The 15,869-nt window shown below is 46.3% G+C and overlaps 1 protein-coding gene across 10 annotated transcripts in view; it reads left to right on the top strand.

The window, feature by feature from the left end:
- Window positions 1-15,869, top strand: part of DOCK7 (dedicator of cytokinesis 7) — a 168,536-nt gene that overhangs the window by 79,066 nt on the left and 73,601 nt on the right. For all 10 annotated transcript variants that reach the window (XR_012475470.1, XR_012475471.1, XM_074221272.1 and 7 more), the window contains exons 15-18: window positions 3,059-3,176; window positions 8,969-9,039; window positions 13,206-13,344; window positions 13,661-13,762. Coding sequence is in view for 8 of the 10 variants with exons in the window: in XM_074221272.1 (XP_074077373.1) it covers window positions 3,059-3,176; window positions 8,969-9,039; window positions 13,206-13,344; window positions 13,661-13,762 (430 nt within the window). In the remaining 2 variants the exon portion in view is untranslated. The remainder of the gene's footprint in view (window positions 1-3,058; window positions 3,177-8,968; window positions 9,040-13,205; window positions 13,345-13,660; window positions 13,763-15,869) is intronic.

Below are 15,869 nucleotides of genomic sequence, written 5' to 3' on the forward strand. Positions count from 1 at the left end.
TTTTGTGACCTTCTCTGTCCCAGGTTAGAAGTGGGCAGTGCCAAGTCTGGTGTGGTCCCAGAGCTATGGGCATGGAACCAGAAGGTTGGTGTGCCCCCATGTCATTGTCTATGCAACCTTGGGCAGGACCCTGATGGAATTGGCCCGGATGCTTGCTGAGGTCCTTTCTAGGCCTTGAGTTGAACCCTCAAGGAATGTTTGGAGATAAGTCCATTGGACCTTGTGAAGGAAAAAGCTTCATTTGGAAGAGCTGTCCTGAGCCAACAGTCAATGTCAAGTTGGAGGCCAAGCCTTCTTGCAGAGCTATCCCTTGTATGCTACAGGGAAATAGTGTTTCCCAAGACCAACCTCTCCCAGGTAGATGCAATGCTTGTTTGTTTGTTTTTTAATTTTATTTTATCTTTCCAATTGCACGCAAAAGTAGTTTTCAACATTCATCCTTGGCGGCTAGGTGGCACAGTGGAAAGAGCACTGGCCCTGGAGTCATTAGTACCTGAGTTCAAATCCCGCCTCAGACACTTAATAATTACCTAGCTGTGTGGCCTTGGGCAAGTCACTTAATCCCATTTGTCTTGCAAAAAAAAATCCATTGTTTTTTTCAAGTTTGCAGTGCTCATCATTGATCCTGCAGCAGGTGGCTCGACACACTATAGCTTCTCCCTCTTTTCCACTATATGAGTAAACTTAGGTGTGTGGACTGAGCAACTATTCATGATTAAGCTGCCTCGGAGGCCAGTCTGCTCTTCCGAAGCAGCAGAATCTGCGGGAGCAGCTTCCATGGTGGCTCTCAACCTCCCTCCAAAGAGGAATTGGTGCTGGGGTGGAAATGATGGGCAGCTTGGGAAGAAGCGACTACACTTGTAGAATTTAGGTGAGGAAAGAGGAAGGCCAAAGCAGTTTAACCAGCAACCTAGATTTTTGGAGAGTAGGGTCTAGAGCCTAGAGAAAGCCCCAATGGGTGGCTCAGGACTGGCACTCTACAAGTGAAGTCATCCTCAAGAAAGCTAGGTAGGTCCCAAGAGAGAAGCAAGGTCAATGAGGAGGAAGAGGAAGAGTGATGACGATGAGAATGATCCATCCATCTGTGCATGCAGAGACTCTTGTGAACCAAGTGAAATTTTTAAAAGATATTGAAGTATAAAAAATAAAAAATAAAAGATATTGATGAGAGCAGCAGGGACAGATGAGAGGACACCATGAAAGCAACAATCAGCCGATCAGAAACCACATAGTGCTGTGGGAGGTGTGAGGAGACACCGCAGAAGGGGCTTCCTGCCTCTCTGGTCAAGACAATTTCAATGACTATGTACAAAACAGGTATCAAGTAAATACCAGGATAAAAAGGTCATCCTGGGGAAGAAGAGACTTGAACTGGGACTAGAAGGAAGTCTGGGATTTTGAGAGACAAGGGGAAGGGAGATGAGCATTCTGAGGGAGGGCCAGAAGGCCATGTGCCTGGATCCTGTCGGTCATGGAGGGCATGATGCGCAGAGGTTGCCAGAGTACTTGGGGGGCTTTAGAGAACCGGCAGGGCCCGGAGGGGGCTTGTTGAGAGGGGGAGCCACAGGGTCAGGTGTGTGACCAGCAGCAATGCTGAGGTCCAGTCCTGGACCAGCCCGGTGGAGGACAGCCCTGCTCAAGACCACACCCAGAGCCATTCTGACAGAGGCATTCTCTGAATCCCCTATAGGTCTTGTTGGGCCCCAGGATGACCCTCAGGGAAACCACTGCCTGCTGCCCTCCTGAACTGGATTCTGGACCCTCAGAGCTCGAGGACTGTCACCAAAAGTGACAGAATTATTTCATTTTTAGTCTGGCAGGGACCTGAGAAATCATCTGTTCTTTTATTGAGAAGGAAGCGGGCCTCACCAAAGTTGTTAATGTGCCTGAGAAACATTGAGCTCACACTCCCGTGCGTAACCAGGCATGTGTGCACACGTGTTCATAGGTCATGCAGATACATACGTACAGAGATCTGTGTGTTGCTTGGAATTGGTGGTTCTCTACCACAAAACTCATCCCTTTCAAAGCTGGGCTCCCTGGTGCCTGAGAACAATCTTGATTTTTTTTTTTTATTTAAGGCAATGAGGTTAAGTGGCTTGCCTAAGGTCACACAGCTAGGTAATTATTAAGTGTCTGAGCCCAGATTTAAACTCAGACTCCAGGGCTTCTATCTACTGCATTACCTAGCTGCCCAAAGAACCCCAATTTTTAATAGCAGTGCCTTCACTTTCAACTGAATGTTTCAAGGGATAAAGTCCTGGGTTTTTGGAAAGCTGTAATTGAATTAAATTTAATGAAAGCAACTAATAACTGTTAGAGGCACCTACAAATTCTTAAATCAAAAACTATGGCTAAGTGGAAAGTTGATGTTACAGAAATGATTGCTCTGTTCTATGGACTGGCAGTCCAAGGGTTTATTCCTCATCTCTTCTGTGCTGGGAATGGTGTTCACAGCTGGAGATACAAAGGAAGGAGAGAATAGACTGTCCTTAAGAAGCTTACAGTGTAATGGAGGAGAGACAACAGTTTTCTTGTTGACAAGCTCCTGTGATGCCTTCCCCTCTTCCATTTCCATGTTCCTAGATATTTTTCTGATATTTTCAGAGTTGATATGATTTATGACAAATCTATTATTGGCTATATGTAATATGCCATTATTTATTATTACAACATATATAACATTTTATAAAATATAATAGTTCATTATAATTAAAAACTTCTCTTTCCATCCTTAAATTTACAGTTAAAATCCACTGCAATAAGGCAATGCCAATGAGATTTTGATTTCTCTCTTAAGGCATAGGTTATCCTGATATAATTCTCTATACAAAGCACCTTTTGAGTTTTCAAAACTTGCAGTGATCTGGAGATCCTGTAACAAATCAGCATTTGCTAGATGGAATCGGTTGGAACTAGAGACGTCTTTTAAACTTTGAGCGGGTATATGAATCCATGCTCATTTTAATGCAGTATTATTATTATTTGGGGTGATACTTGATGATATGCTTTTCCTTTATGTGAAAACTTACTATTGTTTGCACTACTGACTTCACAGGAATCTTCTCTACGTATATCCCCAAAGCCTAAATTTTGCAAATCGCCAAGGTTCCGCCAGAAACATTACTGTTAAAGTCCAGTTTATGTATGGAGAGGATCCAAGCAATGCCATGCCGGTAAGAAATGGGGTTTGTTTTCCTTCATCTCAACTATCTAGCTGTGGTTGTTTTCTCATACTTGGACTGGGAGCCAAAAAACTCAATCCTGAAATTATCTCTTAAAAATGTCTAAGTATAGAAACTTCTGTGTGGATATCAATGTGTGTCTTTCCAAACCAAGTTAAATATTCATTCATTCAACAAATATTTATTGACTGGTCTACATTCTGCAGGGAGATGCAGCAATGACCCAGAGGATGAGATCTTTTCTAAGAGTTTATAATGTGGTTGGGGAGAGAAGATGTATCTGCAGATAGCTGCAGCATGAGGCAGTGTGCAATAGATCTGTCACTTGGGTGCTGTAGAGGTGGAAACTGAGAAGATCAGGAAGGGCTGAGTTGAAATTGGCTTTGCAGGGTTGGGATTGGCCATTCCCAGCCTGAATAAAGGGGGGGAGGGCATGTTAGGAGTGGCCGATTCTATTTTCCTGAGGTACAGGATCCTATGTGGGGAATAGAGCAGTAGATGAGACAGATGTAGAGTGGGGTCCCTCTGGAAAGTATGGTTAACCCCTCCACAGAGGTCTTTGGTTGCATCTGGAACAGACTCCTGTTGATTTTGTTGTAGAGAGAGTCCTTGTTCAGCTGTGGGTCATCCCAAATAGCCTCTAGAGCCATTGTGGCTGAGATTTTGGAATTCCAGACCACATGTCATGGGAGTCCCTTTGACATCTGAGATTCTGTGATTCTGGGGGTTTCACTGGAGCTTGGGTGAGTGAAGAAGGCTTTGTAGGTATGGGAGTACTGGGGCCAGCTTGACCTGGCTGCTAGCTGTCAGGTTCAGCGGGAGCATTGATGTCTCAGAAACAGGCAGATGATGTAAGTCAGGGCTTGGGTTTTGGTCTAGACTGAAGAAAGTTGTGGAGACAATGATAGACCTTAAATGTGATTGTGTCTGTGTCTGTGTCTGGGAGGGAAAGGAGGAGGGGGGAGGCGGGAGGAGGGACTGTTGTTAAACATTTACCGGCCTCCATGCCTGTCCACCAGGTGAGGTATTTCTGATGGTCCTCAGTAGATGGGATACTCAAGTTCATGAGTATCCTCTGAGAACAAGTGTTCCATTGACCTTGGGAGGAATTCATTGGGAAGAGGGAATAGCACTGGCAGTCAGCCCAGGCCAGAAGGTCTCCTGCTGCTGGTCACTTACTAGTTGTGGGACTGTAACTGGCCAGTACTTAAATTAGTTCATCTGGAAAATGGGAATGATCCCACTCCTGCTTCCCCATAGGAGTGCTTTGTAAAAGCCCTGTCCCTCTATCTCCATTACAGCTCAGGGGGATGTTTCTGCTGTCACCCTAGAAATGGGACTCAGGGCTGCCCCAGGCAGGGGAGGACATTGACTTTTGCTGAGTGGTGATAACTTGTTGGTATTTACATTTAAATTTCAAAATGGAGGGAAGCCAAGAAAAAGAAATCACTTTCATCATTCTCAGCATTTCTTGTTCCTGGGTTTGCATCCTCAGCTCTCCTCTCTGCTTGTACCTGGGGAACTTTGGAAGCCTCTTGGGAAAATCCCCCAATCACACCAGGGGGGCTGACCACCGATCAGGGTGACCCAAACTTTGTTGGGCCCTTGCTGCCAAGGGGATGCTGTCCTCTAAGTGAGTGTCCCTCACTTCATGTCTTGGAGCTCATGCTCCTAGAGGGCTGTCTCAAGTCCCCTCCTCTGCTGGTCCCTTGTACCTGCTCCCCCTGCTCCTGCCCGGCTCTCCCTCCCCATGCACACACTTGTCCCCTCTGGTTGGCATCTCCTGCCCTGCTTCAAAGCCTCAGGTCCTCTTGGTCTCCTGCCTTAGGCCTGTTCTCTTTAAAGTGACGACCTGTTTGCCTGGTGCTTCCGAGGCCTCTGCTCCTTCTGCACAGACTCTCTCTCTCCTGGGACCTCCACTCTTTCTACACTCTCTCGGGACTTTTACTCTCTCTACACACTCTCTCTCCTAGAATAAAGTCCACCTGCTCCTGTATTTCCTGCTCACCTTGACTTCCTGGAATTCCAGCCCCACACCAAGGGCTGGATATCCCATAGTCAGCCCCCAGGCAGGGCAGCTAAAGCCAAGCCATCCTTCCTCCAAACCTCCCTTTCCATGAAGGATGCACTGACCAGGGTGGGTGCTGGGCCTCAGTTTATTCACCTGGTGCCTGTGGCCCAACCTCACCACATCTTCCTGACGTGTGTGTCTGCGGTATTGCTAACCTTCGGCACTCTTACGGTGTCAGTGATTGTTGCTCTTTTGATCCCAGTCACCTTGGAGCAGTTGTTGGTTCTTGCCTTTTCCTCCTTTACTCAGCCAGGACCATCCCGTCTCCCTCCATAGTTCCATCGTCTCCTCTCTGTCCAAGTTCAGAAGCCAGAGAGGCAGTCATCAGAGCAAAGCAGGGAGGGTGTTCTAGGTTTGGGGGATGCCGGAGAAAATGCCTAGAGCCAAGAAATGGCGGGTCTTGCTTGTGGGAGTGGGAGGTATAAGAAGATGAACTGGGAGGGCAGAAGGAAGCAGCAGATGATGGAAGACTTGTCAGCATGTTGTCTTTGTTTGGGGGACCAGATCTGAGCTTTGGGAAGATTGTTTAGCGGCTGAGTGGAGGCTGGGCTGGGAGAGGCTTGGGGCAGGCAGAGCCCCGAAGTTACTGCAGCGGTCCTGGCGAGTGGGGCTGAGGCAGGGGAACGGTGGCATCTGAGAAGAGATGGGTCTACTTAGGAGAGATACTGGTCTTGGCAACAGACTTCCCATCTTTTTCCTCTTCAGTTTCTCCCCTATGAAATGCCACATGGAGATTCCCAAAGGAGGCACCTGATCATGTCGCTGCCCCAGGATTCTCCGTGGCTTCCTTTATTTCTGGGATAAGACCCCACAATCCTCAACCTAGTAGTTTTAGAGCCCCTCACACTCTAGTCTTCCCGTCTTCTTATTGTTTCCCAATAAGGCAGTAATCTGTTGAGTCCTTTTCAGTTTTGTCCGCTTCTTCATGACTGTCTTTGGGGTTTTCCTGGCAAGTTACTGGAGTCGTTTGCCATTTCCTTCTCCAGCTCATTTTACAGATAAAGAAACAGAGGCACACAGGGTGAAGGGACTTGACCAGGGCAACGGGGAGTGAGTGTCAGAACTCAGGAAAATGAGTGTCCTTGACTTCAGGCCAATCATTCTATCCACTGCACCACCTTTTATATAATTAAGATCATTTTAAGTTTTTTGTGTAATAATAAATATATTCTTAAGGTATAATAAATACCCAGATAATGCTGTGGGGGCGTAGTGAGCCTGGAGTTGGGAACACCCGAGTTCCAGGTAGCTGCAGAGACTTGAAGCTGTGTGGCCCTGGGTGGGTCATTTCACCTCTGCCTGCCTCAGTCTCCTGATCTAGGAACTGGGATAATAGTCCTGCTGGTGACTGCTCAACACAGAAGACACTTAGGAGATGCTTGTTCCCTGCCCTGTTTCCCCCACTGCCCCTCAGGTATGGTGTTCTACCCCTCCACACCATCCCCCCAAGTCTAGGATGTGTCCCCGCCTCGTGTGGTCTCTGGGAAGACTCGGCTCTCTCCCTTATGGGGTTCAGACCTGTGTGCATGTAGTGTCCTTGCACATCAGTGGAAGCTCCTCAACGGTGGGGTCTACTTCCCTTTTGCTCTTATAGCCTGGACCTGTTCCCATAGAAAGGTCTTGGTATTTGGAGATTTCCCTTGAGAGGGTCAACTCAAGGGTCTTGACCCTCCCTTCTTCCCTGGATCTTCTCCCTGGTTCTCCTCAGGACAGGGGTGCAGGTGATGGGATTTTGCCCAGTGTGGACAAGCTATCCTAACTTGCTTCCTTTCCATCTTCTCATGTCTTTCCCCTGCTGCTTCCCGGGAGGCTCCAGGTCTCCCCCATCTTGGCATGTTGGAAGCAGTTGGGAGGCTCAAGAGAGCATCTGCGTCCCCCTGGGGAGCTGGTCAGCTGACTGGCCATTGGGCCTAGGCCATGTGTTTCCTCATTGTCAGTTGAAGCCGAATGAGGGGGGCTCTATGGGGACTTTGAATGAGCTGGGGCTGACGGCTCTGTGCTGGGGGGCTCTCCTGGAGAAAGAGCCCTAGGTGGGGACCAGGAACTGTCCCATGACCACCTAGTGTCTGAGGGTGAGGCCTGTGTATTTAGTGCCTTCAACAGAGGTCACTTTCTAAGGGCTTAGTAAAATGTGTTGGTGAGAGTTCCAGGTTCAGGAAGTCTGCATTTTTATAGACATGGGCAACAGTCCTACAAATATTAAACTCTAAAGAGAGAAGTCCCATGTGGGATCTTGCTAGGGCAAGGTGTAGAATTTCCTTGTAATTATGGGTAATTTGTGTTCACACTTTTGGACGTCATATATTTTTGTACTAGTGGCGATATTCTACAACAGACCTGAGTGGGAGGTCCATTTTCTGAGCTTTTGCCTCTTCATTGTGTGACCATCCCCTCTAGCCAGCACAGTCCTCATGCTGGCCCAAGCTGCCCAGTGAAGTCTTGTCATTAGCAGTGGCACCCTGGATGGCTCCCAGCCTTGGACACAGTGGGGCAGATGGCTCCAGCAGCCAGTGGGTCCAAGAGGGCATTTCCTTGGGTGACATTGGGTCAGTCCTTTCTCTTCTCCTTTGGACTGGTGCCCCTGAGAGCCCTGCCCCCTCTCAAGCCCTGTGCTCGGTGGTCTCCTTTCCTTCCCTGCCTGTTGCAGAATATTATTGATCTCATGGCTTCCAGGGCAGGTAAGTGGTGATGGGTTTACTGAGAGGATAGTTTTTCCCCAGACATAGAACAGCTCTGTCTGATGCTTGCAGGGATGATATAGGGACACAGGGGGCAGATGGGGCTGTGCACCTTCCCAAAAGATGCAACAGCATCCAGTGCACTGGCCTCCCAAGCGGACTTGGCCTCTCTCATTCACTTCTCATGGGTTGCTCAGCCAGTGGGAGCATAGCGGAAGCGGACCTAAGAGGTCATCCGGTTCAGGAAAATGAGGGCCAGGACAGTCTGGTGACTTGAGTCCTGCTCTCCTTGATGCAAAGTCACAGACCCTTCCCCAAGATGCCAGGGACTGCTCTTCGACCTCAGTGTCCCTGGATCTTCATCCTGTTCCTCTTCCCTCCCACAGGATTGTGTTTGTCCTCAATGGGCTCCCAGCAAGAATGTGCTTGTCTGGGGGGGCTAGGTGGCGCAGTGCATAGAGCACCGGCCCTGGAGTCAGGAGTACCTGGGTTCAGGTCTGGTCTCAGACACTTCATAATTGCCTAGCTGTGTGGGCTTGGGCAAGCCACTTAACCCCGTTTGCCTTGCAAAAACCTAAAAAGAAAAGTGCTTGTCATTGTCATCTCACCTGTTTGTACGTGTTCTACTGAAGACAACCCCACTAGCTAGTCTCAGTAACCAGGGTCCCTTCAGCAAAACAGGCTCATTTAGCCTCCAACTGGGGACACTTTTCAATGTTCCATAGAGTCAGCATTGGAGAATTGGATTTGACCCCTCCATTTATTAATATAAATTATAATTTACTTTTGTGATGAAATTTAAAATGAAGATGAAGTTGTCTTTTGCCCTCATTAGATTTAAATAAGACTTGAAGAATTTGGGGTGAACATTTAAGTCACCTCCGGATTGGACCTTTGATGGAACAGGAGGGTGTGAGCGGGGTTTGTGAGCAGGTCTGTGGGTGCCGCCCCCACCCAGCCGCTAGGCCACCCCCCTCAATCGAAGCTCGCTTTGTGATGACCCAATCTCAACCACGCCCTGTTATTCGTTCCAGGTGATCTTTGGCAAATCCAGCTGTTCAGAATTTTCAAAGGAAGCCTACACAGCTGTAGTGTATCACAACAGGTACAATTCTGATGCTTTCTCTCCAGCCCCTCCCTTCTCCTCCCTCTTTCTCCTTCACATGATTATCCAGCCCTTCCTGTGTGTTCTGTGTGTTATGCTTCATTGAATGTGCAGAAGATAAAGAAAACCCATGCCATGCCTGTGGTTTCCTTCCTGTAGCTTCACCCTGATTCTTTTTATCCCTCATGGCAGATTTGAACCCCAGATTCTCTGCTGGCTAAATGCCAGTGGAAGAAATAAGCCCTGTGCTTACTAAGACCATGTTCAAATGGTCAGACCCTAGCTGGCCCTAGATGCTGTGATCACATCTTTTATTCCTCTCCAGTTAACAGCCTGTCAGTCTGATCACATCTGATGTGTCTAAACCTTGATAGGCCATTTTCCTTCCAAGTGCCTGTGTGGTACATTGTCCTTGGGGTCAGAAAGACCTGAGTTCAAATCCTGCCTCTGATATTTCCTAACTCTGTGTCTTTGGATAAGACACCTTTTGTCTACCTCAGTTTCCTCACCGTAAAATAGTGACATTGGATTCCATGATCCCCCAAAGTCCCTCCAGCCTCTGAGTCCCACTTCTCCTATTTCTGCCTTCTCTGGGCCATCTCTGCTTCACTCCATCTCACCACATGACCTTTTGCTTTGGAGGGCAGGGGCAAGACCATTGGCTACAAATACACTTTCCTAAGTCTACCTTTTTACCCCAGCATTTTTCTACATTGTCCTCCCACCTCATCCCCCAAAGAAGAATGTGTCCTTCAGTGCCCAATGTGACCTCAATGACCTCCAAACTCTTCAGCTCCTGTGTTGTTCTCTGATGAAGCCTCTTTCCTCTGATGGAAATCCTCCTAGGTCCTCATCATCCCCGACCCACTCTTCCTTCCTTCTTCCCTCAACTCCTTGTCACAACTCAGGTCTTCCCTTTCCCTACAAATACAAAACACAGAAAGGAGGCATTGCCCTAGCTGCCCCCTTCCTCTCTCCTGTCCTCTGACCATCACTCAGGAGACTTGCTCCCCCTTTGTCCTCCTCCTCTGATTTTGGTGAATTGACGGTCTTCTTTTTGATCACTCAGTTACTCTGCTCTCCATTTGTCCTCATGTCCTCCTGACCATCTTCTTAGACCCCAGGGCTGATCTTTGTTCCCCCTTCTCCTGCCCTCTCTACCAGGGGCCACCCACCATCCTTCTGCCCTCCCTGCGAGAACCACCTGCCCACCTGCCCTCCTGCCCCCTCTACCAGGACCACCTACCCTCTTCTTGCCCTCTCTACCAGGTCCACCTGCCCTCTCTACCAGGACCACCTCCCTTCCTTCTGCCCTCTCTGCCAGGGGCCACCTGCCTGCCCGCCATCTTCCTGGTCACAAGAAGCAGTGACTTTTGCTTCCAAGGTTGTGAAGCCCTTTGCAAATGGTCAACAAATGGTGGTTAAGCCAGACACAACACTATACTCTGAAGATACAGAGAAAGGCAAAGGCTTCCCTGAGGAGAGCAGTATAGAAACAAGCTTTTGACAGAATAATCTGGAAATAATCAGCCTGGGGGGGGTGGTGAGAAAAGTGGAGTTTTCCTTCAGCCCTCACAACATCCTCCCCAAGTGCCCAACTGCCCTTTCGATGCAAACCATCCAGAGCACCCTCATTCTGTGTCTGTGCATTAGTTGGCTACCTGACTTCCTAATTTCTCTTCATTTGACCTTCACTTCACTAGTCACTTTGTGGTCAGAAGCCCTTCCTTTCTCCCCCACCCCCCCATGGGGAGGAGGATCCCGCCTCCAATCCCTGAGGGTCCTGGATCACCCCTGCCCCCTTTCTCTTCCCATTGCTACCATCCCGACTTGAGCCCTCCTCACCTCTTGTCTAGACTAACTCTGACAAGAGCTTCCAAAGCAGGACCCCCCACGCTTCTGTCCTTGGTCTTTCCAGGGGGCTATGACTAGATGAATCCTCCATGTTACCGCTCCATACTACCTGTTCAAGGGAAAACTCCTTTTAAAGAATTCCATGGGGCAGCTAGGTGGTGCAGTGGGTAGAGCACCAGCCCTGGAGTCAGGAGGACCTGAGTTCAAATCCTACCTCAGACACTTAATAATTCCCTAGCTGTGTGGCCTTGGGCAAGCCACTTAACCCCGCTGCCTTGCAAAAAAAAAAAAAAAACCTAAAAAAATTAAGAATTCCCTTTCTTTTTTAGCAATGAAGTCCTCAGCCTGACGTTGGTTTCCATTGTCTAGCCCCTAACCCTTCTTCCTTTGGTGTCTCCCATGTTTCAGCTGAAGTGGATCACGTCTTGGTTCTTCTTTAAAGCAGGCTTCAGGCTTTCCTGACTACCTGTTTCCTTAACTGGTTCTTCTGCCTAAATTGACCATCTCTATTTGTCAGAATTCTACCATACTTGCAGGCCCAACTCCAAGGCCACAAATTCTTTCCTGTCTTTCCTTCTCTGAACACCTATAACCTGTCTTTTGTTATGACACTTCATATATTTAGTCTTCTATTAGCATAATTGATTTCCATGTCTTATTTTATCTCTGAGTTTTGGTAACTAAAAAGACAAGGTGAAGGTGACCAAAAGGCCCATGAATTTAGTGATTAGTAGGAGGAGAAGAGGACAGGAGCAAAGGCAGAAATCATATTACAAGATGGATAAGTAAGCGTCAGATGCAGACACAATTTTCAGGAAATTTTTTCTGTAAAGAGGATGAGATGGGTGGAATAGTAAATTAAGCGATACAAGAAGATCAAAGGCTTCATTAAAATTGAGCTTGTTTGTAAATATGGAACGAAACCACAGAGAGGGGAAAAATTGACTATGTAGAAGAGACGGACTGGAGCAAAGTCTTGGAAATGGGATCCAGAGTCTAGCTTTAGGGCTGTCCTCTGGGGGGGCAGCTCTGCAGGTTGCCACCACTCCAAGGGACCTCTAGGCAGTGAGATCCCAGGGCTTCTGCTCATCCATGTCAGAATGGGGTGGAGAGGAAAGGAAAAATCTGGAACCTCATGGGGAGTGATGGAGGGAGGAGAAAAATGGAGAGCAGAGAAAGATTGGTAAGGTGAAGGTTGGTTCTTTGTTGGTGGGTTCGTTTTTCTCTTGTACAATATCCTAGTTACCAGTGAGTGCTTCAAAAGTAAAACTTTGTTGACATGAATTATAAGCTTGCCAAGTCCCTACCCTGAGGGTTGATTGCTTTGAAGTTCAGTAGTATTGTGGCAGGGATATTCTCTTTGAACATGTCACCCTTTTCCATGAATGCACAAGTAGCTTGAGAGCCATATTGGAGGAGGCAGAGGATGAGGGTCATCTGGAGGGGAAGGGTGCCAGTGGGAGAGAAGAATGTTCTAGGCCGGTGAGGACTTTCTGGGTGGTGTCTAGTGAACTCCTGAAGCATCATCCCTTCCAATTAAGCTTTGGTATGCATCTGAGGCCAGTGGGGGAACAAGACTTGGTAGAATAAGAGCAAGTGGATGCTCCTCTGTAGAATGTGCTAGGCATTGGTCAGTTAGGACCAGAAATCTTGCTTGACTCCATAGTAGCCTCAGTTTTACCTGGAGGGAAAGACTGAAATGATGATAGACAATTGGCCCAGATTGTTCAGGATTCACTCCATAGTCTGAAGTCTAGTTTCCTAGAGGTCAACAAGACTTTCTCCCAAAATATCCCAGGCTACTACACAAATATTGGACCAATCACTAGGATTGTGCAATATTGGTGATTACCTTAGCCACCAGGAACAAGACCACAAAGATGTTGGCAACTTTTTGTTGGGGAAGGTAGAATTAGTTGACAATAATTGTGGAAAGCTATTTGTATCATGGCTTCAAGCATAACAAGGATTTTTATCTTCCAAAAGAAAAAAAGTGCTATAGTGAATGTACATCATACCTCCTCCCATCTGCTGTTAGGTACATCAGCTTTTCCTCTCTTTCTGAAAGGATCATTGAGGAAAAATTTTCAAATTACAGTGTTTTGTGTTTTAAATTTCACAAGACTAACGCACTGCAGAAATACAATATAGGGGTGTCTTTTCCTTGTGGGCCCTTTGATGGTATCAAGATCAGCATAGAAATATTCATATTGCTCCAAACAATACAAAATAACAAGAGTGACTTTAAAAATCAACATTGAATTTGTATTGTGTCACTGTCTCTTAAAGTATCCTTGTTTTTTTCTGTTAAGATCTCCAGATTTCCATGAAGAAATTAAAGTTAAACTTCCTGCCACCTTAACTGACCACCACCACCTGCTCTTCACTTTCTACCACGTGAGCTGTCAGCAGAAGCAGAACACTCCCCTGGAGACGCCCGTGGGCTACACGGTGAGCAGTTATCGACAAGGAGAGGCCATTGCCTGTTAATAATAATTAATTATAAGCCATTACTGAATGTAAACACCATGGCTCTAATAATTACTGTTTTTGAGAAGAAAAAGATTTCCTTTTTTTGTCATTTTGAGTCTTTTTTAACTATAATCTACCATATCCTAGGGTCCTGTACTGGGTAAACCGATTAAGAAGCATCATTTTGATTTTTCATTAGCCCTTTTGAGATCAGACTAAAGCAGACTTTCTCTGTACCAGAGAATATTCTAGCATATGGACCAATATCTAAGATGATGTTTCCTTTTCTTTGAAGTGGATACCAATGCTTCAGAATGGACGCTTGAAGACTGGTCAGTTTTGCTTGCCCGTCTCCCTGGAAAAGCCACCGCAGGCTTATTCAGTGCTCTCTCCTGAGGTCAGTATTTCTCATGTTGACATCCTAGAGAAATTAAGAAAGAAGTAAAAATCCACAGAAAATATGGAAACAATCCTTTCTGGCTTCCTTGGGTCCTTTCCTAAGACAAAAGTATATAAAAGTATATTTTAATTCTTTGAGGGTGTGTGATCCCATTTGTGATCGTGTTCCCTATGCTTCTGGTACAACAGTCTTTCCATCCCTTCTGGGCAGAGCTTTAGTTGCTGTGACCAGAAACCTCTGCATTCATCTGGGCTGTCCTGGTTGGCCCATCAGCGGCTGCCCTGCCCTGCTCTTCCTGCTTTTCCACTGTTGTCGCTGAGATGAAAACCTGTAGCAGTGAGCCTCTGCTCTCTGGTGTTATAAACAGTCTCTGAAAACTCTGGCTTGAGAGAACCGAATGAATGGGAAGATTGATCACTTCAAAAAATTATTTTCTCCAGAGATCCTTTCTGTTCACAAGGTCCCTGGGGGGGTTGTATCTTTCTGAATCAGCCAAAACTGGGAAGGGCCGGGCGGCTAGGTGGCGCAGTGGATAAAGCACTGGCCCTGGAGTCAGGAGTACCTGGGTTCAAATCTGGGCTCAGACACTTAATAATGACCTAGCTGTGTGGCCTTGGGCAAGCCACTTAACCCCGTTTGCCTTGCAAAAACCTAAAAAAAAAAAAACCAAACAAAAAAAAACCCCAAAGAGCTGAAAGCTCAGTGGTTATACAAGCCCTGTTCAAAATAATAAATTTATTTAATTAAATAAAGTTAACTTGGAGGAGGGGCTATATTAGGGAAAAGGGGTTTTCTCTTTCCCATAGGTTAAAACTAGCTTGCCTTTTCTTTCCCTATCTTGGGGCAAACCTTTCCTAGAGGAATTAGAGACAAGGGCAGCTACTTATTATTTTCAGCCCTTCTCCCCACCCTTATTTTTTTGTTTGTTTGTTTTGCAAGGCAGTGGGGTTAAGTGACTTGCCCTAGGTCATGCAACTAGGTAATTATTAAGTGTCTAAGGTTACATTTGAACTCAGGTCCTCCTGACTCCAGGGCCAGTGTTCTATATCCTGTGCCACCTCTCCCCACTCTTCTTAACTTTTCTTGTTTTTTAACTTTTTTCCCAGACAGTGCAGTTTTTTCTTTTTTTAAAAAAATTGTATAAATATTTTCTTTGTTTTCCAAGAACATAAAATGTCAGTTTCTGCCAGTCATCTTTTTTTGGGCAGGGTTTTGAGTTTTACAGTTTTTCTTCCTTCCCCCAACAGAAGGCAATCTGATATAGGCTTTACATTTGAAACCATGCTAAACATAGGATCAAAATTGAATGTGTTGTGAAAGAACAATCAGATTCATAAGGAAGAAAGAAAATATTAGAGAGAAAAAGATGACATAATACAGAAGTCAACTTTAAAAAACTGAAGATATTAATCTTTGGCCTTCTTTTAAACTCTGCAGTTCCTTCTCTGGATACAGATGGTATTCTCCATCCCAAATCCCCTAAAATTGTCCCTGATTATTGGTACTGTTGGAGTCAGCAAGTCCATCAAGGTTGATCCTCACCCCATGTTGTTGTTAAGTTCCTGCAAGTCTTTTCAGACTCTTCTGAAATCCCATCCCCCCTGATTTCTTATAGAACAATAATGTTCCTTCACATATATATACCACAGCTTGTTCAACCATTCCCCAGTGGATGGGCGGATGCTTTGTCACTACACACAGAGCTGCTATGAATATCTCTGTCCATGTGGGATTTTTATCCTTTTTCATGATCTCTTCAGGATACAGACCCAGTAGTTGTATTGCTGGATCAAAGGGTTTGCAGTTTGTTTCCCTTTGGGTGTAATTCCAAATTGCTCTCCAGAAAGGTTGGATCAGTTCACAGTTCCACCAGCAATGCATTAGTGTCCCAGATTTCCCACATCCCTTCCAACATAGATCGTTCTCCTTTTGGTTCATATTGGCCAATCCAAGAGGTGTGAGGTGGTACCTCAGAGATGCTTTAATTTACATTTCTCTATAATGATTTAGAGCAGTTTTTCATAGGACTGTCATTAACTTTGATTTCTTCATATGAGGATCGCTTTTGCATATCCTTTAACCATTTGTCAGTTGGGGAATTTTT

This window comes from Macrotis lagotis, chromosome 2 (assembly GCF_037893015.1).
Source record: "Macrotis lagotis isolate mMagLag1 chromosome 2, bilby.v1.9.chrom.fasta, whole genome shotgun sequence".
NCBI lineage: Eukaryota > Metazoa > Chordata > Mammalia > Peramelemorphia > Peramelidae > Macrotis > Macrotis lagotis.